This window comes from Phyllobates terribilis, unplaced genomic scaffold (assembly GCF_046119375.1).
Source record: "Phyllobates terribilis strain yellow unplaced genomic scaffold, ASM4611937v1 Scaffold_9__5_contigs__length_417890890, whole genome shotgun sequence".
In the NCBI taxonomy this organism is placed as follows: domain Eukaryota; kingdom Metazoa; phylum Chordata; class Amphibia; order Anura; family Dendrobatidae; genus Phyllobates; species Phyllobates terribilis.
In genome coordinates, this window is record NW_027362769.1 from 140,789,596 (window position 1) to 140,815,812 (window position 26,217).

General features: G+C 42.2%; 1 protein-coding gene across 2 annotated transcripts in view; it reads left to right on the forward strand.

The window, feature by feature from the left end:
• Positions 1-26,217, forward strand: part of ITGB6 (integrin subunit beta 6) — a 67,158-nt gene that overhangs the window by 9,977 nt on the left and 30,964 nt on the right. For both annotated transcript variants that reach the window (XM_073647074.1, XM_073647075.1), the window contains exons 4-9: positions 1,884-2,088; positions 8,170-8,416; positions 9,316-9,478; positions 14,791-14,952; positions 16,499-16,594; positions 25,389-25,478. In XM_073647074.1, the coding sequence (XP_073503175.1) occupies positions 1,884-2,088; positions 8,170-8,416; positions 9,316-9,478; positions 14,791-14,952; positions 16,499-16,594; positions 25,389-25,478 (963 nt within the window). The remainder of the gene's footprint in view (positions 1-1,883; positions 2,089-8,169; positions 8,417-9,315; positions 9,479-14,790; positions 14,953-16,498; positions 16,595-25,388; positions 25,479-26,217) is intronic.

Below are 26,217 nucleotides of genomic sequence, written 5' to 3' on the forward strand. Positions count from 1 at the left end.
TGTAGTGCCACTTAACCATTGCTTCACAATAAAGGTTGTTTATGGAATTTACTTTGTCTCTTATCTGATTTGGACCTATCATTTGGGGGTTATCCTCTTGTCATGTTCTTACCGAATGGTCTGCCATTGTAAATTGGTCCATATAGCAAGCACACTATTCCCCATGGACTTGGCGACTTGCAGGTTCTACTATGGTCATTAACTTGTGTTGCTACATTCAGTGTTCCTTGTGTCTGACAGATACAGAACCGGGTAGTAAAAGTTTCCATTCTGTATTTTCTTTCTGAGTTTTGCACCTAGTGCTTGTATCCTGTTATCATTTGAAGTCAAAGATGGACTGTAATATGATACCTAGATCTAAGCCTAAGCTCTAGCCGATACTATTTTTAATTGTCATAATATATTACACATGTCATAGGCAATGAAAAGGTGAAAGTGCCATCCACAGTGACCGTTTTTTTTTATCCATGCCATAGCTGGTGGCTTATTGATGGCAGCTGGGGCTTACTGATCATTCACTATGGTCATAGCCTCAGTACTCAAAAGACAAGAGCATGATTTCGACATATTAGAGGTTTGAAATGAGAACCTTACCCTCAATCTGTCAGGAAACGTATGACCAATACATGGACCCCAATGTTGTACACTGAGCTTGCACATTCTTTTCATTGCTTGATAGGAATTACTGTTTACCCTGTTGCGGTGGAAAAAAACAACTGGTGACCTAGTTATTAGATTGATACTATGTATATGCTTCAGCTTTTAGTGCAATTAAATTGCTACATTTTGTTAATAAACTGTACATGACACTATTATGCACTATAATTTTAAGTAATGTTTTATGTGTTACGCTCTTGTAGACAGGTTTGCCATATAATGCTTGATTATAATGTGGATTGACGCAGCGTTATTTTTACTGAATTGTGCAACTAACGTGGCACTTGTGCGGATGATGCACTGCATATAGGTTGTGAATTGTGGTGTCAGTGTTAGTAATTAGAGAGGAGATATACACTGGTGCAAGAAATGCCTTATGCACGGTAGCAGTTGCAGTCATCAATCGTATCACTGTAAGCAAGGGTTTTGAACATTGTTCTAAAGAATTAATGTGCACTGAACTGCTGGTGACATGGATTTGCCATTGGTCCGAATGGTATCAGCATTTATCATAAGTCCTCAAGCCCCTGTTAGAATTCACAGAGCAATCACTATAAGGATACACTACCCTAGGTTTTTGTAAGGGCCACAGTAGAGTATGTAAGAACTCCAGCCTGAGCTGTGGTCAGTGCCATTTGTTCCGAGAAGCCAAGCTTCCCTGCAAGAGAAAGTATCGCTATATAGAGAGTGCGAATGATCATAGCAGAAGAGAGCATACAGGTTTAATCCCGTGAAAAGTGCATGTAGAGAGAAAAAGAGATAGTCAACCTACAATAAAAGAGGTTAAGAGCCACATAAGAGGAGTCTGTAGACTGATGACTGAGTGTTAAATTCCATGCCAGGGATGACAAGAGACTAATGTCTGAGTGTAAGGCACTGATACACGGTAACTGAGTGAAGTGGACAGGAAGTGTGTACAAGTTACAGCAGGACATTGCTGCCAAGAGAAGGGACCATGAGAACAGTTGTGATCAGTACTGTGATAGTATGCTGAGCTGCTGTGAAAGTGACACAGAGAATGTTGCAATGAGATGGAGTAGCTGCTGAGGGAAGTGTCGGCAGATTGTCACAAGTGTATAACCCACCGATGCAATTGACTATTGTCTACCTCTGTTCAAGTCACCTGTTGCCTCTACTGAGATTGTTGCTTGCTGCCTCCCTGCGAGTTATAGAATTTCTGTTGACATCTGCTTGTGCCTGAATCCTTCTACTGTGTACTTCTACAGAATTTTACTGATCCTTTGGGAGTCTCGGCTCGGTGTGACACTACTGAAGTCCTGCTATCTAAAGGATGCCCTGCAGACCACATTGAATTTCCTATATCCAAGGTAGAAACTCACAGGAGGAATCCCCTTACAGAAGGAGCTCAGAAAAACAGTGATCATGTAAGACAGATCACTCCACAGAAGCTTGTCCTGAAACTCAGGCCAGGTAAGTTATGCGTTAAGGTGCCCATATACCTTACATACAGTGTACCTAAGGCTCTTTTGTCCATCAGGTCTCTCTCCCAAAACATCATACATATTAATGTTTGGTTTCTGCAAAAATATATAAGTTCTCTAAGGTAAGAGTGGAGTAAGGCACTGTCAGACCACTCAGGCAGCGACTTATTACCAAAAAGAGCAAAAGGATCTGCATTTAAATTGAACCTGCTTGATCCTTCTCTCCTCCAAAATCATCTGTCGGAAGGCCCCATATACTGTATATCAGATGATTGGGGAGAGAGGAGGAAACCATTGGGAGACACCTCTGGCATCAGATTACTTCTTAGCTGAACAAAAGGATCAGATTGAATTTATACTGTCCTAATTTTTGTCTCCCACCAACATCATCAGTAGGGACGCCCCCATACACACTGCCAAAATCAATGAATTCCGCCAACTTTAATGTTTCAGAGGGCTTTACGTAATAGCCAGGGTTTCCTTCACCTGAGCAATGACTTTCATCCCTGACCATTAAATCCGATCATCAGAAATTACTTATTATTTAAATCAAGTTTTTGTGCTATGTGTATTTTTTTTAAATTTGCCACAGTTTTTTTTCTTCATATTATGATTTTTATAAAAAAAAAAATAAAATGAAATGAGTAATCCTGCAATTTTCACTCTGGTCACTGGGGACTCCTACCTCCTGTCCTATCAGGAAGAGTTTACATGAGTTTTCTTATCAGCAGAGGCAGCATTACAATAACCAGTAATACCTCTATACACAATGGATAACATAGGCTCCACTAATCAGAATAAGGGTGCTTTCACATTGCGTCCCTGCACCCGTTCAGTGGCACCAAGGGGCTTACATCCGAACCCCCGCAAAACGGAAATTGGACATATGCGCCGACTCAGCCATAGACTATAATGGTGCCAGCAGAGCAAAAATGCCCTCTACCGTGCATCATTTTCGAGGAGGCAGAAACTCAGACGTAATATACTGCATCTGAGTACCCACCTCCAGTAGGCATATACGCCCAAAAATGATGCACGGTAGAGCGCACATTCACTCTACTGATACCATTATAGTCTATGGCCCCATCGGCGCATACGTCCGAATCCCGTTTTGCGGGGGGGTTCGGACGTAAGCATCGATGGGGCCGCCGAACGGATGCCGGAACACAATGTGAAAGCACCTTAAACGGTGTCACAGCTGAGCCTGCTCCCCTTCACGTAACAATGACCTTTGCATACGCTCATTAGACACTTCAATATAAAATAAGGTGTTGGGATCTGAGCATTGAGCCTAATGTACATGTGTTGTTTCCTGAAATAAGTGGAAGTACTAGGCAAAAAAAAGCTCCAGCGGACAGTATGAAGCTTTCCATTTTTTAGTTTTAGTACAGACTGTGCAATGTAAAATAAAAAAAAAATTGTAAAAAATACTTTTAGCAAAAAAAATCTGATTTGATCAACAGGCTATTTTCTGTTGATATTTTCCCGTTAATATAAATACCCTAGGCAAGACAAAATAGCTGTCTGACACCTGCCCCCTGGCCAGCACCAATAGAGTTTGGCCACCAGCCCATTTTTATCCCTGAATTGCTTTATAATATACATACACTTTTTATTTTTTTTTATCTAGAAATGTGACTTTTGGTTCCCACATAAGTAGAAGTCATTGCCCCCTTTTCTGTAGCTACAGCCCTGATGAATGTGAACCTATTCACAGTCTGTTATGTCAGTCTATCATCTACTGGCTCATGCATGGTAGTTATGATTTCTATGTTCATTAGTCAACTGCATTAAAGGGGTTGTCTCATGTCCATTAATGGTTAAATTGCAAAGTACATATAAAAACAAACAACTTTGTAACTTACCTCTTATGAAAAAATTCTCCCGTTCTCAATAAAGGAGAGAATTTTAATTCTATGGTTTACTGTTGGTTTCCCAGGTTACCGGTCACCTCAGAGTGGCTTGTTTTGTAGGCAAGGAGCGCGCGCAAGCTGTTTGCAAGTACAGCTCTGAAGTTGTCCGGATCAGTTCAGTTCAAAGGGGTTGTCCAGTTTAGACTGACTGCAGACTTGTGAATCCTCACAGCATGCACAGTGTGCATTTTCAGGACTCCCCCATGCTGGTGCGGCAAATGACTTTAAGTTTGTGATTTGCTTCCGGCCACATACCAACTAGACTCTATTCAGTTGTTATTCACTTGTATTGAGCAGACCCCGCATGACTAGTTGGCACGTGACTGCACATATGCAAATCGCATATTTGCGGTCACACACCTGTGTGCTATGAGGTTTGACAAGTCTGCAGTCACATAGAGTGACTACTGACTTAGACCCAAAGCCTGGACAACTGTCACAGGTGTGTCAGGTGTGACATATAGTTGCTCTGGAGCCAGCTGTAGAAGGTCACTGCGCTTGGCATTGCAGACGCCTTCTTGATTCTCTCATCTCTTTAGTATAGCTATCAGGGGTGGATTAAGAGTAGCAAGGGCCCCAGGCAGTTTAGAAGACGCGGGCCCTCCCCCTTCCCCCCACACACACACCTGATGCATCACATGTCACATGATCCCCTGTGATAGATCATGTGATAGTTCACATGAAATTAATTTGGCACAATATTAATTATAATAATTTTTTTTAGGCTGCGTGCCCACTATGCGTTTTTTAAGCGTTTCTGCAGCGGCAATTCCGCTGCAGAAACGCTTAAAAAACGCTTGGTAGAAGGTCTGCCATGTTCCCCAATGATAATCCGCATGTGCTGTGCACATGCTGCGGAAATTTCCGCTGCAGATTATCATTGCGGAAAAATCCGCAGCATTACCAATTATTTTGCAGAAGCGCTGCATTTTCGCCGCCATTGACTTGCATTGGAACGCATGGATTACGCATCACTGGATCTGTACATGCGGAATCCTTGCGTTTCAGTGTGCGGATGGTACCCGGGTTTGGAGAAGAGGAGACTCTCCTCCGGACCCAGGTACCATAGAACCTGTAAAAAAAGAGTAAAATAAAAAATAAATATTATACTTACCTTCTGATGGCCCCCGGTGTCTTTATCCGATGCATCCTGGCTTGCCGGCAGCTCGCAATGGTCGGAAAAGGACCTGCCATGACGTCATTTAGTCATGTGACGGGTCACGCGACTGCTGAGGTCGGCAGGCCATCAGAAGGTAATTATATATTTATTTTTTATTTTTTACCATTCTTTTATGGTCACACTATATAAATTCATGCTGGTTGTATGGATTTATATAGTGTGACCAAGTTGTCAAGCACTTTCCAAGTGATGCTAAAATCGCTTGGAAAGCGCTTGTCAACCCGCATGCGGAAATGCATGTGAAGAACGCTTCACTTTTGCTTGTCCCTGGCAGGAAAAACACCTTACATTAATTGTATGACTCAATATTGAGCACACGTAGCCATCTATACACGGTGAGAGGCCGCACGTAGCCATCTATACACAGCGGGAGGCTGCACGGTGCCATCTATACACAGCAGAGGGCCGCACAGCACCATCTATACACAGCGGGATGCCGCACGACGCATCTATACACAGCGGGAGGCCGCACGGTGCCATCAATACACCGCAGGAGGCTGCACGTAGCCATCTGTAAACAGCGGGAGGCCACACATAGCCATCAATACACAGCAGGAGGCCGCACGTAGCCATATATACACAGCGGGAGGCCGCACTGTGCCATCTATATACAGCAGGTGGCCGCACTGTGCCATCTATACACAGCGGGAGGCTACACGTAGCCATCAATACACAGCAGGAGGCCGCACGTAGCCATCTATACACAGCGGGAGGCCGCACGTAGCCATCTATACACAGCGGGAGGCCGCATGTAGCCATCTATACACAGCAGGAGGTCGCACGTAGCCATCTATACACAGCAGGAGGCCGCATGTAGTCATTTATACACAGCGGGAGGCCACACGTAGCCATCTATACACAGCAGGAGGCCGCACATAGCCATCTATACACAGCGGAAGGCCGCACGTAGCCATCTATACACAGCAGGAGGCCGCCCGGCGCCATCTATACACAGCGGGAGGCCGCCCGTAGCCATCTATACACATCTGGAGGCCGCACGTAGCCATCTATATACAGCAGGAGGCCGCACATAGCCATCTATACACAGCAGGAGGCCGCACATAGCCATCTATACACAGCAGGAGGCCGCACATAGCCATCTATGCACAGCAGGAGGCCGCACGTAGCCATCTATGCACAGCAGGAGGCTGCACGGCGCCATCTATACACAGCAGGAGGCCACATGTAGCCATCTATACACAGCGGGAGGCCGCATGTAGCCATCTATACACAGCGGGAGGCCGCACGTAGCCATCTAAATACAGCGGAAGGCCGCACGTAGCCATCTATACACAGCAGGAGGCCGCACATAGCCATCTATACGCAGCAGGAGGCCGCACGTAGCCATCTATACACAGCAGGAGGCTGCACGGCGCCATCTATACACAGCAGGAGGCCACATGTAGCCATCTATACACAGCGGGAGGCCGCATGTAGCCATCTATACACAGCGGGAGGCCGCACGTAGCCATCTATACACAGTTGGAGGCCGCACGGCGACCCCCAGAGACAGCAGGAGGCCGCACGCAGTCACGCACACACAAACATATACAGACATATACATACACGCATAAACACATTTGAAACACAAAAATACTTATAAACAGACATCACACAATGATATCTGCCTGCACACACACTCACTCAATCACACACTCACTCACTCAATCACACACACACTCACACACACTCTCACACACACTCTCACACACACACACACACTCTCACACACACTCACACACACTCACCATCCCCGGGCTCCAGTCCTCCTGCTCCTCTCCGATGGAGCAGTGCAGGCCGGGCGCGCACTGCGTGACATCACAGCTAGGAGACACGGACGCGCACAGGGCCATGTCTCCTAGCTGTGACGCGGCCGTGCCAGCACAGGGAAGTTAACAGCTGCAGTGCTGGCCCGGCCGAAGAAGTAGTAGCGGCCGTGCGCCGCTGCTGGGGGAGCGGTCCGGGGGCCCCCCTGCCACTGTCTGCCGGTATGTGCCGCGGCGCCGCACATATAATGAGGGCAATCTGTCCATAGACACCCCGGAGCCCTGGGCCCCGTGGAGGCCCGGGGCCCCGGGCGGTAGCCCAGATTGCCCTCATTATAATCCGCCTATGATAGCTATATCCTTCTTCCTTTATGACCCAGCAGCGACCTCCTCCTTCTGCTGCTGATTGACACACCCTTGCTTGGTGGTTAAAAACTTTCAGTTTCTCCAGAGAGTCGCCGATGATAGTTCTATGTACATCTGTGCAGACTTGGAGTGCTGGCAGTCGGCTAGTCTCGTCTTTGGTGCCCTTGGAGGACAGTTGGCATTATCTCTCTAGTGTCTGCTCAAGCTAAGTGTATCCCCTTTGTTTGCTTACCTTGTTGTCTTTAGTTTGTAGTGGGGCCTGACTAGTGCTCAGAACGGCCCTTCCCTATCCAGGGCCTAGCTCTAGGGGCATTCAGGGCTTAGGTTTCTGCTCGGCGATTGGTGCAGAACCTATATAGGGACGATAGGGTAGGCAGAGTGATATTAGATCTGCCTATGGGTCTCCACTCCCCCTTCCTCTAGTTGTTGGGCTCCCTTCCCCCTCTTCCTGTCATTGTACACTTATTCCTTCTCTTACCTTGCGTGACAACAACCCCTTTAAATGCCCCCCCATACTGCTCTGATTTTGCAGAGGCAATTCTGCCTCTTCTTGCAGCAGCAGAGAGCACAGTTCAGACTGTGCCACAAGCCCAAACTTTCAGTCATCAGGATTCCTGCAGATAGATGAAACAACCCCTTTAATCCATCATCCAGTAATCCAGAAGAAACCCTAATTATTCAGCCTTTGTTTTCAGATAAAAACTTCTATATGGTGTGAAATTAACGAATAATGCAAAACCTCTAGTCCAATTTAAATGAATGATACTGTATTCTTACTATTATTATTGAACCCCAAACCAATTCAGATACTATAATTCTAACTCTCCGTCCAATAATTCCACCAGGGAATGCAATTACATTTCAAGTTGATGTCCGTCAAAGTGAAGATTACCCGGTAGACTTATATTACTTAATGGACCTCTCGGCCTCCATGAGGGATGATCTGAAAACGATACAACAACTTGGATCTACACTTTCGAAGGAAATGTCTAATCTGACAAGTAACTTTCGCCTGGGATTTGGGACATTTGTAGAAAAGCCAGTTTCCCCATTTATAAATACTGTTCCAGAGTATATAAAGAACCCCTGCCAGTAAGAAACTTACTCACCCTTACTCATAATGTTCCTATAACTGCTGACTGTGATTAACCATAGTAATGTATAATGTGTTACTCATCTGTGACTTATCGAACGATGACAATATAATGTCCATTGCCAAAATGACATAACTTTTTTTTTCCTGTAAATATATCCGAACATACTTGACAAAACGGAATATAAGATAGATATTTTTTTTTTGCTTTATATTATAGCTATCATAGAAATACTGTTTTTTTTCTGAATTCTACTGCTGTACTTAAAGGGGTTGTCCACCTTCCGAGACAGTTTTTTTTTTAATGTAAAAATGCATTTTACCTTCTATAGCCTCTGTGTTGCACTGTCTATGGCTGGCTGCAAAAGGAGGTAACTGAGAATCCCTCAGTCAGCTCGCTATTGCAGTCTGTTACTCTTTTAGCTGTCTTTTTCTGAGCTCTGCTAAGCTGATTTATGATCACAGGCCACAATGTGCAAAGAGATCCAAGTGCCTGTAAAAGCCAAATGGTACAACATTTTTAATGTAACAATTAAATATCCATCTTTTAATAACTTTTAGTTTTTGTGATTCAAACTTCTCTGATAATACATTTCTTGATATATATTTATATGGCCAAGAGTTTTTTGGACACAGAGATTCAAATCCCCTTAATTCCTACAGCTTTGGAATCAAATTATACTTTTTTGCTTGGAAGCTAATAAGATACAGATTTATCATCAAGTTAAATGTATAACTCTGTATGCAATATGCTCTCCAGCTCCCCCTAGTGGTGGCAGAGATTCAGAGGAATTTTACTAGAATCAAAACTTAGCACATAAGTGGTGACTATAACTTTATAATGCAATTCTATTAAACGTTTTATGTTTGTACAATAACTGTTTCTACTTTACATTAGAGAATACCTGGACTGCTTACCCACCTTTGGCTATAAACATGTTTTATCACTGACTCACAATACAACAAATTTCAATGACATAGTGCAAAGGCAAAGAATATCAGCAAATATTGATACACCTGAAGGAGGATTTGATGCCATCATGCAGGCGGCAGTGTGCAAAGTAAGTGGTTATTTATGTTGAATTCTTGCTGAACCAGTACTTATGACAGTACTAGTAGTAATAGTAATAGTAGTAATTGTAGTAGTAGTAATAATAATAGTTGTAGGAGTGATAGTAGTAGTAATAGTGGTAGTAGTTGTATTTGTAATAGTAATAGTAGTAATAATAATAATAGTAGTAGCAGTAATAGTAGTCATAGTAGTAATAGTAGGAGTAGTAATAGTAGTAGTAGTAGTAATAATATTAATAGTAATAATGGTAGTAGTAGTAATATTAGTAGCTGTAGTAATAGTAGTAGTAGGGTTAGGAGTAGTAATAGTAGTAGGAGTAGTAGTATTTGTAGGAGTAGTAACAGTAGTAGAAGTATTAGTAGGAGTAGTAGGAGTATTAGTTGGAATAGTAGTAGTAGAGTAGTAGTAGGAGTAGTGGTAGGAGGAGTAGTAGTAGGAGTAGGAGTAGTAGTATTTGTAGAAGGCAGTCAGGCAACATTTTAATGCCATTTACATCCAAGTAGCATTTTTAAACATGATTCCCTTTAAAGAGTTTCTGTCTTTTTAAATCAAACGTGTAGGAAAACATTGTCTTGCTGCTCTCATCCCCCACCAGATAAAACTTTTTAGTGTTCATACTAGACTAATATGTATTTGTAGAAGTAGTAATAGTAATAGAAGTATTTATAGCAGTAGTAGGAGTATTAGTAGGAATAGTAGAGTAGTAGTAGTAGTGGGAGGAGGAGTAGTATTAGGAGTAGGAGTGGTAGTAGGAGTAGTGGTAGGAGTAGTAGTACTAGGAATAGTAGTAGTAGAAGTAGTAGGAATAGTGATAGGAGGAGTAGTAGGAATAGTAGCAGTAGAAGTAGTAGGAGTAGTGGTAGGAGTAGTAGTAATAGTAGTTGTAGAAGTAGTAGGAGTAGTAGTAGTAAGAGGAGGTGGAGGAGAATCTGTGATATTTGAAGGAAATGTCCAGAAATACTCAAAGAAATAGATATTGTATAAATATTGCTTGTCCCGTTGCTCCTGAAGTATAGCAGCTTGTATGGCTCTGTGCATGCTTGTTTGCTCTCTCCATTAGTAATTTTTGGCTGCAGTTTAACATCAGTGGGAACCTGACACGTACAAAAAATGCTATATACTTGCAGATATGGGGTTAATCTGTAGGTAATTAGCTGTAGAATGCTTCCATTGACAGCTAACTCTGCCCAGGGAGTGATTTACAGCCGCTGCTCACAGTGATGAGTGATGATCGCTCCATACACACCAGGGGCGGACACAGACTGTAGTGGGCCCCTGTGCAAGAAATTTTTGGGGGCCCCCCCTGCGCTTCATAAGGCAACAAAGTTATGTAAACATAACCCCCCCATGTGCAGCTCACCCCCCCGTGTGCATCTCTCACCCCCCCATGTGCATCTCTCACCCCCCCCATGTGCATCTCTCACCCCCCCATGTGCATCTCTCATCCCCCCCATGTGCATCTCTCATCCCCCCCATGTGCATCTCTCATCTCCCCCCCCCATGTGCATCTCTCATCCCCCCCATGTGCATCTCTCATCTCCCCCCCCCATGTGCATCTCTCATCCCCCCCATGTGCATCTCTCATCCCCCCCACTCCTAGTTAATTAATTGTATTTAAGAAAAATAAAACTTGTTATACTTACCCCCATGCGATCCCTGCAGAATCTTGGCGCTCGTCCACGTCGCTGCCACCAGGCTCTCCTGACGTTCGGCCATGTGACGGTGCCACATACATAGCCAACAGCTTTTGTTTTGGCCAAAAGATTTTTAAAGCCGCCACCACGATAAGGTAGACTCTTCTGGCCGGGCCCTACTCTAACCTATTAAAATTTTCTTAAAATATCCAATACTCTTTTTAGAAATATTTTTATTTAGTTTTCTTTAAGGGAATGTGTCATATAAATTTTTTTTTAAAATGACCAATAATACCACATACAGGGAATACCGCCACACCATGACCAGACCACATATTACCACAACATAGTGACCGAATAATACCACACAGAAGGGAGAAAAACTGCGACACCATGACCAGACCACATATTACCACCACATTACTAATATTACCACCACATTACTAATATTACCATAAGTGTCATTATACACGGGAGCTCTATACATGGTATGTATAATGTAAGTGTCCAGGTAATCTAGTGATCACCAGTGACATTATACACAGGAGCTCTGTATATAGTGTCAGTGTACAGGTAATACAGTGATCACCAGTGACATTATACACAGGAGCTCTGTATATAGTGTACAGGTAATACAGGGATCACCAGTGACATTATACACAGGAGCTCTGTATATAGTGTACAGGTAATACAGGGATCACCAGTGACATTATACACAGGAGCTCTGTATATATTGTCAGTGTACAGGTAATACAGTGATCACCAGTGACATTATACACAGGAGCTCTGTATATATTGTCAGTGTACAGGTAATACAGTGATCACCAGTGACATTATACACAGGAGCTCTGTATATAGTGTACAGGTAATACAGTGATCACCAGTGACATTATACACAGGAGCCCGGTACATAGTATATAGTGTAAGTGTACATGTAATGCACTGACTCACTGGTGACGTCTCTAGGTGAAGTCCTTCAGCTACGCTTTTCTCCTTCATCCAGCACAGACCGCCATCACGTCTTCCAGCCAGGACTCGTCTCTGCATAAAATAACACAGTTATCTAGAGCACATTCCCCAACTTCTACATTACGCAGCTGAATACAGACGTGCATCCACCATCAATATATGGTTAGTTATTATGCAACCTACCATTCCAAATATAAATTGTAATCCACCACGGTGCCCCCATTAACTGTAAATAGGCACTTAATATATAATTTAATTAGAACCTCTACTCTATACTTCCTGTTCCCCGCATTCATTATTTACATGCACCCCCTGCCCCAATTCATTATATCATGTCCGTGCTCTCCCCACCCCATCGTCATTTATCATTTACTCTCCCCCACCCCACATTCATTATGTGCAGCTCATTATCCCCCTACTCCTAATTCCCCCATGTGCAGCTCATTTTCTCCCAATTCCCCCATGAGCAGCTCTCACCACCCCCCATGTGCCCCTCTCTCATCCCCCTCCCCCACATGTGCAGCTCTCACCACCCCCCATGTGCCCCTCTCTCATCCCCCTCCCCCACATGTGCCCCTCTCTCATCCCCCTCCCCCCCATGTGCCCCTCTCTCATCCCCCCCATGGGCATCTCTCATCCCCCTCCCCCACATGTGCACCTCTCTCATCCCCCCCATGTGCATCTCTTATCCCCCTCCCCCATGTGCATCTCTTATCCCCCTCCCCCATGTGCATCTCTTATCCCCCTCCCCCATGTGCATCTCTTATCCCCCTCCCCCATGTGCATCTCTTATCCCCCTCCCCCCATGTGCATCTCTTATCCCCCTCCCCCATGTGCATCTCTTATCCCCCTCCCCCATGTGCATCTCTTATCCCCCTCCCCCCATGTGCATCTCTTATCCCCCTCCCCCCATGTGCATCTCTTATCCCCCTCCCCCCATGTGCATCTCTTATCTCCCCCCCCCATGTGCATCTCTTATCTCCCCCCCCATGTGCATCTCTTATCTCCCCCCCCATGTGCATCTCTTATCTCCCCCCCCATGTGCATCTCTTATCCCCCTCCCCCATGTGCATCTCTTATCCCCCCCACCCCATGTGCATCTCTTATCCCCCCCACCCCATGTGCATCTTTTATCATCCCCCTCCCCCCACGTGCACCTCTCTCATCCCCCTCCCCCCACATGTGCACCTCTCTCATCCCCCCCCCCACATGTGCACCTCTCTCATCCCCCCCACCCCATGTGCATCTTTTATCATCTCCCCCCACCCCATGTGCATCTCTTATCTCACTCACACACACACACCCCTCCCATTTCCCCCACTCCTAGTAAATTGTATTTTGAAAAAAACAAAACTTGTTATACTTACCCCCATGCGATCCCTGCAGAATCCTGGCGCTCGTCCAAATCGTTGACACTAGGTTCTCCTGACTTCCGGCCATGTGACGGCGCCGTCACATGACCGGAAATCAGGGGAATCATGAAGGCGCTGCCGCAGGAGCGCAGCGCAGCGCTGAGATGTCCCGGACCCGGCGCTTGGCATGGGGCTGGGGGCCCCATGAGGAGAGAGACTCACAAGAGGGGGCCCCCAACGGGGCTCCAAGGGGGCCCCTACCGGCTGGGCCCCACACTGGAGTCAGGGCAGACATGCCCTGATGGTGGCCCTGCTGGAGGGGCCCCCTCTCCCTCGGGGCCCCCGTTCAATGAACCGGCTGCACGGGCGGTAGTTCCGCCCCTGAACACCCCTATGACTGAAAGCCAGAGGCTCCCGGGAGAAGGGTATAAGTTAATTTTCTCCCAGTAGCCGTTGCTTCCAGTAAGGCAGTCAGGCAACATTTTAATGCCATTTACATCCAAGTAGCATTTTTAAACATGATTCCCTTTAAAGAGTTTCTGTCTTTTTAAATCAAACGTGTAGGAAAACATTGTCTTGCTGCTCTCATCCCCCACCAGATAAAACTGTTTTTAGTGTTCATACTAGACTAATATGTTCAGGAACAGTCTTTATTCTCATGCTCTGTAATTAGTCGATCACTCTTTTGGAGCAGGCAGTAGTTCTTTTCTTTAACAGTATTCTGCCAGCACTACAGGTGATGGGACGTTTTTTTCTTCACTTCCCCGCATGCATCGCTCCTGCCATTGTCCAATAGCTTGCCTGACCCAAATTGAAGGCCCTGCCTCTCTGTTGTACATTTGGACAAATAGAAGAGCAGGAGCAGAGAGACAAGGACCCGCGGCCACTTCATCCATCTTGGTGTTTCTGCTGCTAGAGACAGAGCACATTGGATAGAAGGCAGTGGACAGCACGTTAGACAGAAGGGAGACACCTAGTGACCAGCATTATGGAGTGCAGCAAATAGGTTATTAAAAAAATAGGATAAAATAACCGTAGGCTTAAAAATGCCTTTAAAAATAAGGAGTGTATTTTATTGTCTTCAGTATGAAGACCATATGAGGACAATGATGTCCGCTTGCTTTTTAAAGCACCGGAGCATGGGAATTTTTGAATCCTACGGTTATCTTATCCTATTTTGAATGACCTATTTGCTACGTTTGTACAAACGCACAGTCTCCTCTGTCTAAATCCAATCTCCTTGAAGACACCTGCTGCTGTCTCAGCACCTTGGAGTGACTTTTTGGAGTCACCATTTAGGCAGCTTCTTTGCAGTAAAATGTCAAAATATCTTCCTTCCATTGTAGGACCGAATTGGATGGAGAAACGGATCAATGCATTTGCTGGTGTTTGTGACTGATGAAGATTCTCACTATGGCATGGACAGCAAATTGGCCGGTATTGTGATTCCAAATGACTGTCAATGCCACCTAGACAGCAGCAATGAATATTACATGTCAGCTGTGCAGGTAAAGTCAAATTCTACTCAATGCAATTACTGCACTATTCAATACTTTCTAGTAATGATATACTCACTAATTAATGTCTATGTTGTCATGTAAATGTTTGTGATCCACAAAACAAAACCTTGGGTTATTCTCAAGTTCTTCATTCACTGCTTCTCAGCTTTCTGAATATTGACCGTTCAGACCAGCGGCATCGCTGTGCTTGTCCTTAAAGTGAATCTATCTGCAGGTTTTTGCTATGTAATATGAGAGCAGTATGATGTAGGGGCAGAGACCCTGATTCCAGTGATGTGTCACTTACTGGGTTGCTTGGTGTAGTTTTGATAAAGTTAGTTTTCTCTGCTGCAGATCTACCAGTTCTCTGAATGCTGAGACCTGATTGGCAGCTTTCTGTATACACTGTGTATAGGCAAAAAGCTGCCAATCAGTGGTGGGGGCGGGGTTACACAAAGAAGGAGGACTACATGGCACAAGACAACTAGTCTTCTAGAGATTATCTCCTGCTGATAAAACACTAATTTTATTGAACCTACAAGAAACAGTCCATAAAGTGACACATCACTGGAATCAGAGTCTTTGTCCCTACATCATGCTGCTCTCAGATTAAGTAGCAAACGTCTTATGACAAAGTCCCTTTAACTACGTTCTTCCATCCTGCAAACAGAGGCAGCTTTGCTTCTGCAGCATCAAAAAGCAGCAGCACTGAGGCTGACCAGACCCAGTGGTCCGACTGGCTTCAGAGCAGCGCTTGCCGGCTCTAAAGAAAAGATATTGCAAGCGCACACTCCTTGGCTAGGAAACTGGTCACTGCTGATGGACTGCAGAGGCAATGAGCAGTAAACTAGAATTAACATAAAATCACTGTTCTTGAGAGCAAAAAGGATTTTTAATATTATTGTTTTTTTCTAGCACTTTTCAATTTTACAAATTGCAAAAGTGGTTGTCACTTTTTAAATCTTTTCAGTCATTGAGTTGACAAACCGCTAAAATATTTCCTATTCCACCCGCACTACCATAAGGCTATGTTCACACTAGGCGTTTTTTCAGCGTTTTTTTTTTCTGCAGCAAAACTCACTCTCTTAGCAGTAAAGAAGCTGCAGAAAAAAAGCATGTTTTGCTTGGTTTTTATTGCGTTTTTTTTGCTGTGGTTTGTCATGCTACATTTGTTAAGTTTAGTGGAAAAAAAAAATCTGATTCTATTTCACCAATACACACAAAATACGCTGAAAAACCTGATACCTGCGTTCACTACCCATTACTTTCAATGGGTGAAAAATACTGAAAAAAACATGCTCTGTTGTGGAAAAAAACATGCAAAGCACAAAATACTGGTGACAAAAAAATCAAACTGTGTGCATGAGATTTCGGAAATCTCATAGACTTAGCTGGTACTGTAAAACACAGCTGAAAAAAAGCATAAAAAAACCGCTGAAAAAACGCCTAGTGTGAACATAGCCTAAGGCTATATAGTAGATGAGAACATGGATCGGAATGAGTAGGATAGCTTTATAACCAGTGATTCAATATATCTTCTAATGGTTTCTTCCAGGAATATCCAACACTTGGTCAACTGATAGAAAAGTTGGTGGAGAATAATATTCTGCTTATTTTTGCTGTCACTCAAAAACAGGTCCCCCTCTACCAGGTAAGAGCAAAACACTCATCGACATTATATTTCACATACTGCAGTTGGTTGATCTGTCAGGCAAAATGAAAGGGATATTCCAATCTTTTACATTTATGGAATGTCCTATGAATATGCCATAAATGTCTATTAGATGGGGGTCCCCCCAATTGGACCCGCATGTATCTCAACAACGAAGCCTTATGTCATTGGAGACGTAGTTGGAGATCCTATACAAATTACAGTAATACCTTGACTAGCGAGTGCATCTACTTACAAATTTTCCAAGATACGAGCCTTCGCTCGGTTGATTTATTGTTGTATGATGCAAGCCGAGATCTGAGTTACGAGCTGAGCTTACCACACTCACCACGTGGTAATCCTGCCGTGCAAGCATCTCTGTCATTGCTGTTGCGCATTTGACCTTTTTATTGTCAATCATTTTTTACTACTGCATGTATTTCACATGGGGCTGTACCCAGGGCTGCCACCAGGAATTTCAGGGCCCGATACTGGCAACATTTTTGGGCCCTCTTGAGACTCCGCCCAGGCTCCACCCCCGCTCGGCCTCCACCCCTCAAACCATCCACAGTCCGACCACCCACTCTTGGAAAAACTCCATTTCTGCACCAAATCCTCACCAATCTCACATTAACAGCTCCCATTGAACACCAAATCATATACATAGCCATCAGCTTTTGTTTTGGCCAAAAGATTTTTTAAGCCTCCACCACAACAAAGAGACTCTTTTGTCCAGGCCCTACTTTACTCTAACCTATTATACATTTCTTAAAAGATCTACTACTCTTTTTAGCTATATTTTCATTTATTTTTCTTTAAGGGAATCTGTCACATACATTTTTTTAGAATGACGAATAATACCACATACAAGGAACAAATACCGTCACACCATGATCAGACCACATATTACCACCACATAGTAACCAATAATACCACATACAAGGGACAAATACCACCACACCGTGACCAGACCACATATTACCACCACATAGTGACCAATAATACCACATACAAGGGACAAATACAGTCACACAGTGACCAGACCACATATTACCACCGTATAGTGACCAAATAATATCACATACAAGGGACAAATACAGATACACCATGGCCAGATCACATATTATCACCACATAGTAACCGAATAATACCACATACAAGGAACAAATACCGCCACATCATGGCCGGACCACATATTACCACCACATAGTAACCATTCCTGGCCCCACATCCATCATGTCTTCTCATTCCTGGCCCCACATCCATCATGTGTTCTGATTCCTGGCACCACATCCATCATGTCTCCCAGTCCTCCATATTGCGGCTTTTCACAAAATAAAGTTTATCCTTACCTGACCGTGGTACAGCGTCGCCTAGTCCTTCTTCATATGCGGCGCGGACGCGAAAGACAGTGGCGATCTATGCCGCCAACGTCAGCTGCCGGCTCCTGATTGGCTGGTGGCTGTCAACTATTGCGGTGCAGGAAGCTGGTGGCTTCCTGCATGGCAATATATTTCAACTGAATGTGCATCCGAGGACGCATGTTCACTTAAACACTAAACCGGCCCAACCCATCCCTGCAGCCTAGTGAACAGCAGCAAAACAGAAGGGGTCTGGACTGGGTGAGACATGCTGCAAGCGTGTCTCACCCAGTCCAGCCCCCCCTCTTTGCTGCTGCTCACCGGGCCCCATACACCAGTAAGAGTAGTAATGCCCTGATGGCGGCCCTGGCTGTACATAGGATAATGGTTATTTTTTTCTTTATGCTTCTGCTGTTTTTTCTGTGGCAGTACTGAATGTTATTTCACATGTGCAGCAAGGTACAGTATACTGCACTATTATGTGCACTCTCTGATTCTTTGGAGTGTTGGCTTTAGGGTTCAATATTTGCTATATTTATATGTGAAGATGATTCAGTGAAATTATTAAAAATGAATAAATAAAATAAAATAAAAAAATAAAGAAAAAAAGTATAGTACAATAGTTTATTACACATTTAATAGTTTTTCATACTGTACAGTACTGTATTTGTTATTATTAAAGTAAATTTGTCTTATTTAAAAACACCTAACAAAAAAATTGGTGCGGATTTTGGGGGGCTGGAACGAATTAATAGTATTTCAATTCATTTTAATGGGGAAATTGAATTTGATATACGAACAAATTGAGTTAAGAACTCGGCCACAGAACAAATTAAACTCATAAGTCAAGGTATTACTGTAATTTTAATTCAATCACCTTTCCTCTGACAGCAACATCAATCAAGGCCCCATTCCCAATACAGATGGTGGTCCTGTTGGTGGGATCAGTATCTACTATACATTTATGCCAAATCTTGTGGATATGCCTTAAATATAAAATTATGTACAATATGGGAATACCCCTTTAGGTATTGGGTGTTCTATGGAGGACCCTGTTCATTTTAAGGTGAACATGTGTTGATAAAGTCTTGTGGCCCAAGTTCTGTTTCCCAATTGAAAAGGAAGAGAGGAATGATCAGACGGACACCAGTCTGTCCATACCGGTATACTACTGAAATGTTCCCACAGTTATAACGGTTGCATGACTCATAAGAGTATGGCGATCTAATATGTCATATCTTTATGATTGGTGGGGGTCCAATATTCGGAACCCAACTTATCTTCAGTGTAAGACCTGTGACTCTATTTAGTGGTTTTTTTCTCAGCCCGGTGGCACTTCTGGGCAGGGAACAGCAGCTAGTCCCGTCCGTTTCAATGACGCAGTCCTGTAGTTCTCCTGTACAGCCAATTGCCAGAAGTGTCACTGTACTAGGAGAGTCTGTAGTGGGGCTGACTGCTGTGACCCCCTTTTATCCCATAAACAGGGGCTCTGCATGCTGGACCATGGCTTAATTCACATCTATTGCAGATATAGCTGTTCTATCTCTCCTATAGAAGTAAATAGATTGGTGATCAAGCATGCTCAGTACCACTCCATTCACACAGGGAACTTTCGGACCCCCATTTTTGGAATCGTGAACTTCCCCTAGTGATCATACAATTCGGACCTATCCCACTGACCCATTAATAAGTGCTAGACATTTTGAGTGAAATACAGACTTTAAAAACTGCAATTTCAGCAATGCTCCTTTTTTTTTTTTTATAAAGATTTGCAAAATGTTTATTTTTTTGTAACCAATTTTTGCACAATTAAGTATCTAACCAAAAGGTTCCAGATTTCCGAATAAGCTTTGATTCTAATGGTAAATAACCTAGGTTTTTGTAACCTGTGCATTACGCATTCTGTGGGGATGGTTGTGGTTTCTGTGCTTCTTGTGCTGCTCTGGTGCATCTAGCCTACACAGTGATTTAATATGTAGAATTGCATTAGCCTTTGATTAATGGTGTTTCTTCCCTGGGATGAGCTGGGTCTAAGCTGAAATGAGAATATAATGAGCAATATTTCCTGTGCCTGTGTAATCAGTAAAGATGGCTTGTGTTGTGCAGAATAAAGCAAAGGGAAAATACAAACAATCTAAGATCTTATATTCTATTGAACAGATGTCTTATCTCCCATTAAGCTGTGTGCAAGCCACTATACGGCAGTACATGTGCCAATATATAGTTCTGACTTGGGTACCCTGTTGGAGATGTTATTGGCTTGCAAATTTAGTGGAATACAGGGAAACACCTATAAACATACCTTTAAAGGGGACCTTTCACATTAAACAAATGCTCTAGAGAAGATGGACAAGGATCAGTATAAGATATATGATTATGGTAATTTAGTGATTTAAAGGCTATATACACCATCTTACAATTTTTTTTTATTGTTCATTGCTTCCTGTATGCAGAGTTAAGCAACTTTCTAAATCACCTACTATTTTGCTGCTGCAGAGTGTCTATATTGATAACTCTATTATCTAGCTCAGTGCTCTGCAAAAAAATGTTACAAATCCGTCAGAGCTCCTGGCTCCGACAGCTCTTTCTGATTTCCTTAACTCCCTTCTTTCAGTATTAGGGCTCATTTACAGTATTTTCAGTCCGAGTGCTGTCTGTGAATAAAACAGGCAGAACCTCGGAAAAATGATACTCAATGGGGCAGTGCATGTGAGGGATTTTTTTCACTGACCGAATTTGCATGTTAAAAAAATTGCAGCATGCACAAGTTTCTTCTGTAAATCTGATGAGACTCTCCCATTCAAGTCTATGGGTGCATGAAAAAAATCGGATACCATACAGAGACACAGTCTAGCATCCGATTTTTATGCATTGCAATTTTGTAACATAGGAAACAGTAAATGATTAATAGCTGCTGCTATAAAAAACGGATTGCATATGGATTAAAAGTGAGAAAAAAAATTGTCCTACTTTTCTGAATGATACTCTGAACTATTTTTTATATTAACAACACTTCTTAAATCAAGCTATATCAATTTTATGGGGTGCGTACACAGATCTGCATTGTAGAGGGGGGAAACCATGTACAGTCCCAAATCTCAGAGAGGGCATAGCAAATAGGTCGTACTCGAGGAGAAAATTACATAAAGAGATAATAAGTAAAGTATTGGAGTTGTGCTGATTAGTGAGAACTCACATCCAACCTATATTACTGGGAGAGATACTCCTACAAGAGAGAAATCTAATGCTTGAATAAGGCTGCAAATTGCTTAGCAGGGAGGTCTAAAAATGAATGAAGATTGCAGACTGTAACTTAGAGCAATCTTATTAATTAATCGCAACCACTAACATATGTAAAATCAGTTTTTGAGTCCAGTTGGCGACCTTATCAATAATTGACCACTGGACTCCTAAGAATAGATGGAGCAGAGATTTATAATGGATAAAATATGTTATCTTTTTCTACAAAACTATATATCAATCTGTCAAAACCAGTCAAGATTTGGCCCAGAAGTTGATATCTAGCTACCAGGGCGAATTGCAGAGGTCTTGAAAACAAAGGTTAAATATTGAGTCTCTTTACATAAACTTGAGGTATTTGTCAATAAAAGTTTAGAAACTTCTGAAATGTTTATAACCATAGAAACATCTGACTAAACAATCGAAAAACACTGAAGTTGCAATCTTTGTGAAAACCAAGATGTGTGTCAGTGTCAAAACTTTTGGCTACTATTGTATTTAAAAAAAAAAAGTTTTGTCAATGTTTTCTTAATGTATTACTGGCAACTTGGGCTTTTTTAGACTTGTACTTCCTGTCCTTTAAGGAATAGTTTCCAGGAGTTTTCATATCATCAGATGCAAAATTACAATAATAATAATAATTTTTATTTATATAGCGCCAACATATTCCGCAGCACTTTACAATTAAACGATTGATCTGCAAAAATGTTACAAATCCATCAGAGCTCCTGGTTCTGATAGCTCTTCCACCTCTATGCAAAGCTGATAACACAGGACTCACCAATCACAATAGGTGATGTCCTCCACCTCCTCTTCCAGTTACAATGACCTTTGCCCATGCTCATTAGACACCTCAATGCAAAAGATAAGGTGGGGATCTGACTATTTTGGCTATGTAGATTTGTTAGTTCCAGAAACAATAAGAAGGTAGAATCTAAAAAAAGCCTCTATGACTGGTGTAAAAATTACAAGATTTCTATTTTTTAATCTTTAAAACAAATTGTGATAAGTAAAAATAAACATTGTCAAAAATCAATAATATATTTATCCCCAAAACCTTAAACAATAGGTCATTTTCTGTTAATAGATTTCCTTTAAATTTCTGGTTTACAAAAGTTGTTTCCAAGCACCCTATTAGGAAATTTTCAGTTACTAGAGGAGGTTTCCCATTTAAGACACTAATCTATTAGTCAGACTCGAGTTCAGCTACAAAGAGTGTCTCTTAGGCCACGGCCCCACTATCAGTATTTGGTCAGTATTCGGTCAGTGTTTTTTCTCAGGAGTGGGAGCCAAAACCAGGTGAGGAACAATCAGAGAAAAGGTATAATGGAAACAAGTCACCAATTCTGCATTTATCACCCACTCCTGGTTTTGACTCCCACTCCTGAGAAAAAAATACTGACCGAATACTGACCAAATACTGATAGTGGGGCTCTGAAAGTTCATTGATTTCTGTATATAAAAGATAAACCATTGTAATGCTTCATTTTCCCTGTGGTGGCGCTATGGGGCAAGTAAACATTTGCTGCGGGGTTTCCCTACAGAGTACAATTCACTGCAAGGGGGTTAAGTGACATGACACCGCGAGTTAGATTTATTAATCAAGTTAAGCCAGTTTCTTGCACAAAAAAACATATTGGGTTGTAAAAAAATTTCATTACAAATTTGTAAATTTTGGCTTCTGCAGCCTCTATGTATCACAGTACATAACTGGTGACAAAAAAAAGTTAACAGAGAGTACTTTTGGTGCACAAATAGAAGACTTTTTTTCTCCATTTCTGAAAAATTTGGAGCTTGTACAGATTATTGTGATTGGAATCATGATCTGCAACTTGCAATCCATTACTCTTCATATGCATTCTGCCAGCACTATAGGTGCCATAGCTTCTTTTTCTTCACCTCCTAGAATGTATTGCTCATGCCAATGTTCAATGGCTTGCATGCCCTGGAGTGATAGCCCGCCTCTCCGTTACATCTGAATTTAGTTTGACAGACAGGAAAGCAGAAGCAAAGAGACAAATCTCCGCCTATATTTCTTTTAATCTGTCTTGGGGTTTCTGCTACTAGGAATGGATTACACTTGGCAACAGGCAGAGGACAGCAAGTTACACAGAAGGGAGGCAGCTAGTTTTTACCACTTTGGGGTGATCATTTTTCAGGGTAGATCTATAGATCAAAAGAGATCAAATTGTCAGAATGTGCAGTGATCATTGTAAAAACAAATATATTAATAGGCCAATTTTTTTACGCACCTGCTACACAGTAACCACTGTGTTCCTAAAAACAAAAATATGACTGCATTTGCCAAAATGTAACATGCTTTATCTAAGAGAAGTTCCCAAATAGAAACTTGATCCATTTTATCTACAGCTATCCCTACACTGACAGCCAAAGTAGATGACACATGTTGAAATATTAGGAAATATTTGTATTTTCAGAGTAGCTTGGAAATAACTTCAGGCTGGGCTCCAAGTTAAACAGTAACAATGTCATTGGAAGAATATTCAAGGAATGTTGGCAGAAAGACATTCTCAGGTATTGCTTAAGAGACTATCACATGATATGTCTTTTCTCAGAAACCATTGTAACTCAGGACTACAAAGAAATCCCAGTTGTGAGATCACAAAACTTACTTGTTTGGCTCCATTGTACAATTTTATTAGATATAATATTTCCCTGGGTTTGGGTCAGTCTCCATTTCATGGAGTTACTTCAAGTATAACAAAAGTTTCAAAAGTTTTTTTTATACATCTTAGAGGAATTTAAACGGTCTGTAAATCAGCGGAGGTCTGTGTCTCGAAAACCCCCATCATTGCTCAAAAAAAATGTGCAAAAAGCTCATTTCAGCAAGTGGAAGACTCGTAGACTTTATTTTGCCACTGCTGTGTACACCCTCATGTAGGAGCTGAGCTCTTCTGCAAAGTCAATTGAGTGATCGGTGAGTGTAACTAACGTCTCAAAACCTTTGGACATCTTTGCATTCATTTAAGCTTTTTTCTTCCGCAGCTTACATGTTTTACAATGCAAGCTGCTCGATGCTGTTTAGTGTCAATCCCAACTGCCATCTTCTCTTTGTTGTAAATAGGCTGGAGAGAAAATAGTGTAATAAGGTGTTATCCGATAAAAATTCAGAATTAAAAATAGCAGATTATGCTAACCTGATATATAGGAATGTGTATTTTTAGAATGTTGTTCAGCTGCTGTGGATCCGCGGGTGGTCAAATTGCTTGCAATGGAAACCAGGAAGGATATATGTACTTGTTTGTGCTGCTGATTATTGAAGACTGCAATTTCAGAAAAAACATACAGTTTTCCTGCATGGTGTTTCCTGAGGAAGAACGGTATTATACCGTATTAAAACCGTATGTCTTATTAATTTTCTGAAATTGGTGCCTGCAATAATGAGCAGCGCGAACAAGTCCACAAATCCTTCCTGGTTTGCATGTTCTCTCTGTTGACTCAGTCTTCGGACTATCTTCTAATCTTTTGAACATGCATCTATGCTAAAAATCAAACCAGATTTCAGCTTAGATGAGCATTCAAGAGATAAGAGAAGGGCTGAAGACTGAGGTGTTTGGCAGTGAAAATTGAGATTGAACAGAATCAAGCAGCTTGCAAGGTATTGTACTATATGCAAGCTGCAAAAGAAAAACAGTTGAAAATGTTTCATTAAAGCTAAATTCCAGAAAATTTCTATTTCACATAATTAAAAAAATGCACTAAAAATGCAAAGTTGTAGTAGCCTACTGTTAGTACATTTCACACAGTAATAACTATTTGGCTTTACAAAGAATGTAAAGAAATGTTTTCTGAATTAAAAAGTCAAATGAATCTACTGACTGTACATGCTGGAAATAATAGTGGTACTTCAGAAACTGTTTTTAATCTGTATGTGAATTTCTTATACTGTATATTGGGGGGCTGGCACTGTTTCTGAACCGTAAACTGGGACCAGTGACCTAACTGCGAGGATTTCCAGCAGATTAACCTGCTGAATGTCAAAATTGGTATTGTGGCATTGACAGTATAGGCAAGTCCCGTTGTCTATGGAGTACTCTAAGTTCTTGGATTCTTCCCTGCTGCCCAATATCCCAGTATATACCTCCTAAAAATACTGTATATTACTTGAGGAAAGTTTACAGTTTTTACTTTACAACAAACTTAGTATACTGTTTTATCCTTCCTTATTACAGAAATATGCCAAGCTCATACCCGGAGCCACCGTAGGACTACTGAACAAAGACTCTGGAAATGTATTACAATTGATTTTATCAGCATACAAAGTAAGATATTATATAACTTATTACACGTGTTAACAGTTAGGGGCGTGTCCCTGCAATGTATCCAATCAGTAATGACTATGCATGACTGTATAGGGACACACCCCTTTGACACCCAGTTTTTCATGTATTCATAAATATACAGAAGAAACAGAGAAATGGCACAATGCAGGGTTATGATAATTAATGTAGAATTTATTTTTTTGTAGAGAGTGAAAGTGTTTACTAAAATGGAAATACTAGGGGTAGGGTCCCCTTTAAATGTTTTGTGGATGTGATATAATTTATTGTGCATTGTGAACACATACTTCAAATGTTTGAACAACTAGCTATTAATAAATAGGAGCGCTCAATGGACTGGGGCTTGTGCAGATTAGGCACCCAGAGCAAAAGATAAAGGTGCACCAGCACAATAAGGCAAATCCAAAAATATGTAAAAGGAAGATGAATAAGTATAAAGAAATCTCTTCATTGTAAATGCTGAATAATACAATCAGACATGATTAAAAAAAAAATCTAAAAAGTACAAAAGATGTATAAAGAAAACATAGTCATAGTCTGTAATAAGTCTGACAATTCACCCCATGTACTGATATTATAGACTAGAGCAGAGCTGGGCAAAGCGTGGCCCGCTGGCCACTTTGGGCCCTTTTGGCTGTTCCCGTCTGGACCGCAGACATAGACAGCCGAAGGGCCAAAATCAGTGGCCGACTGGCCGCGCCATACCCTTGCCCGTTGCCTA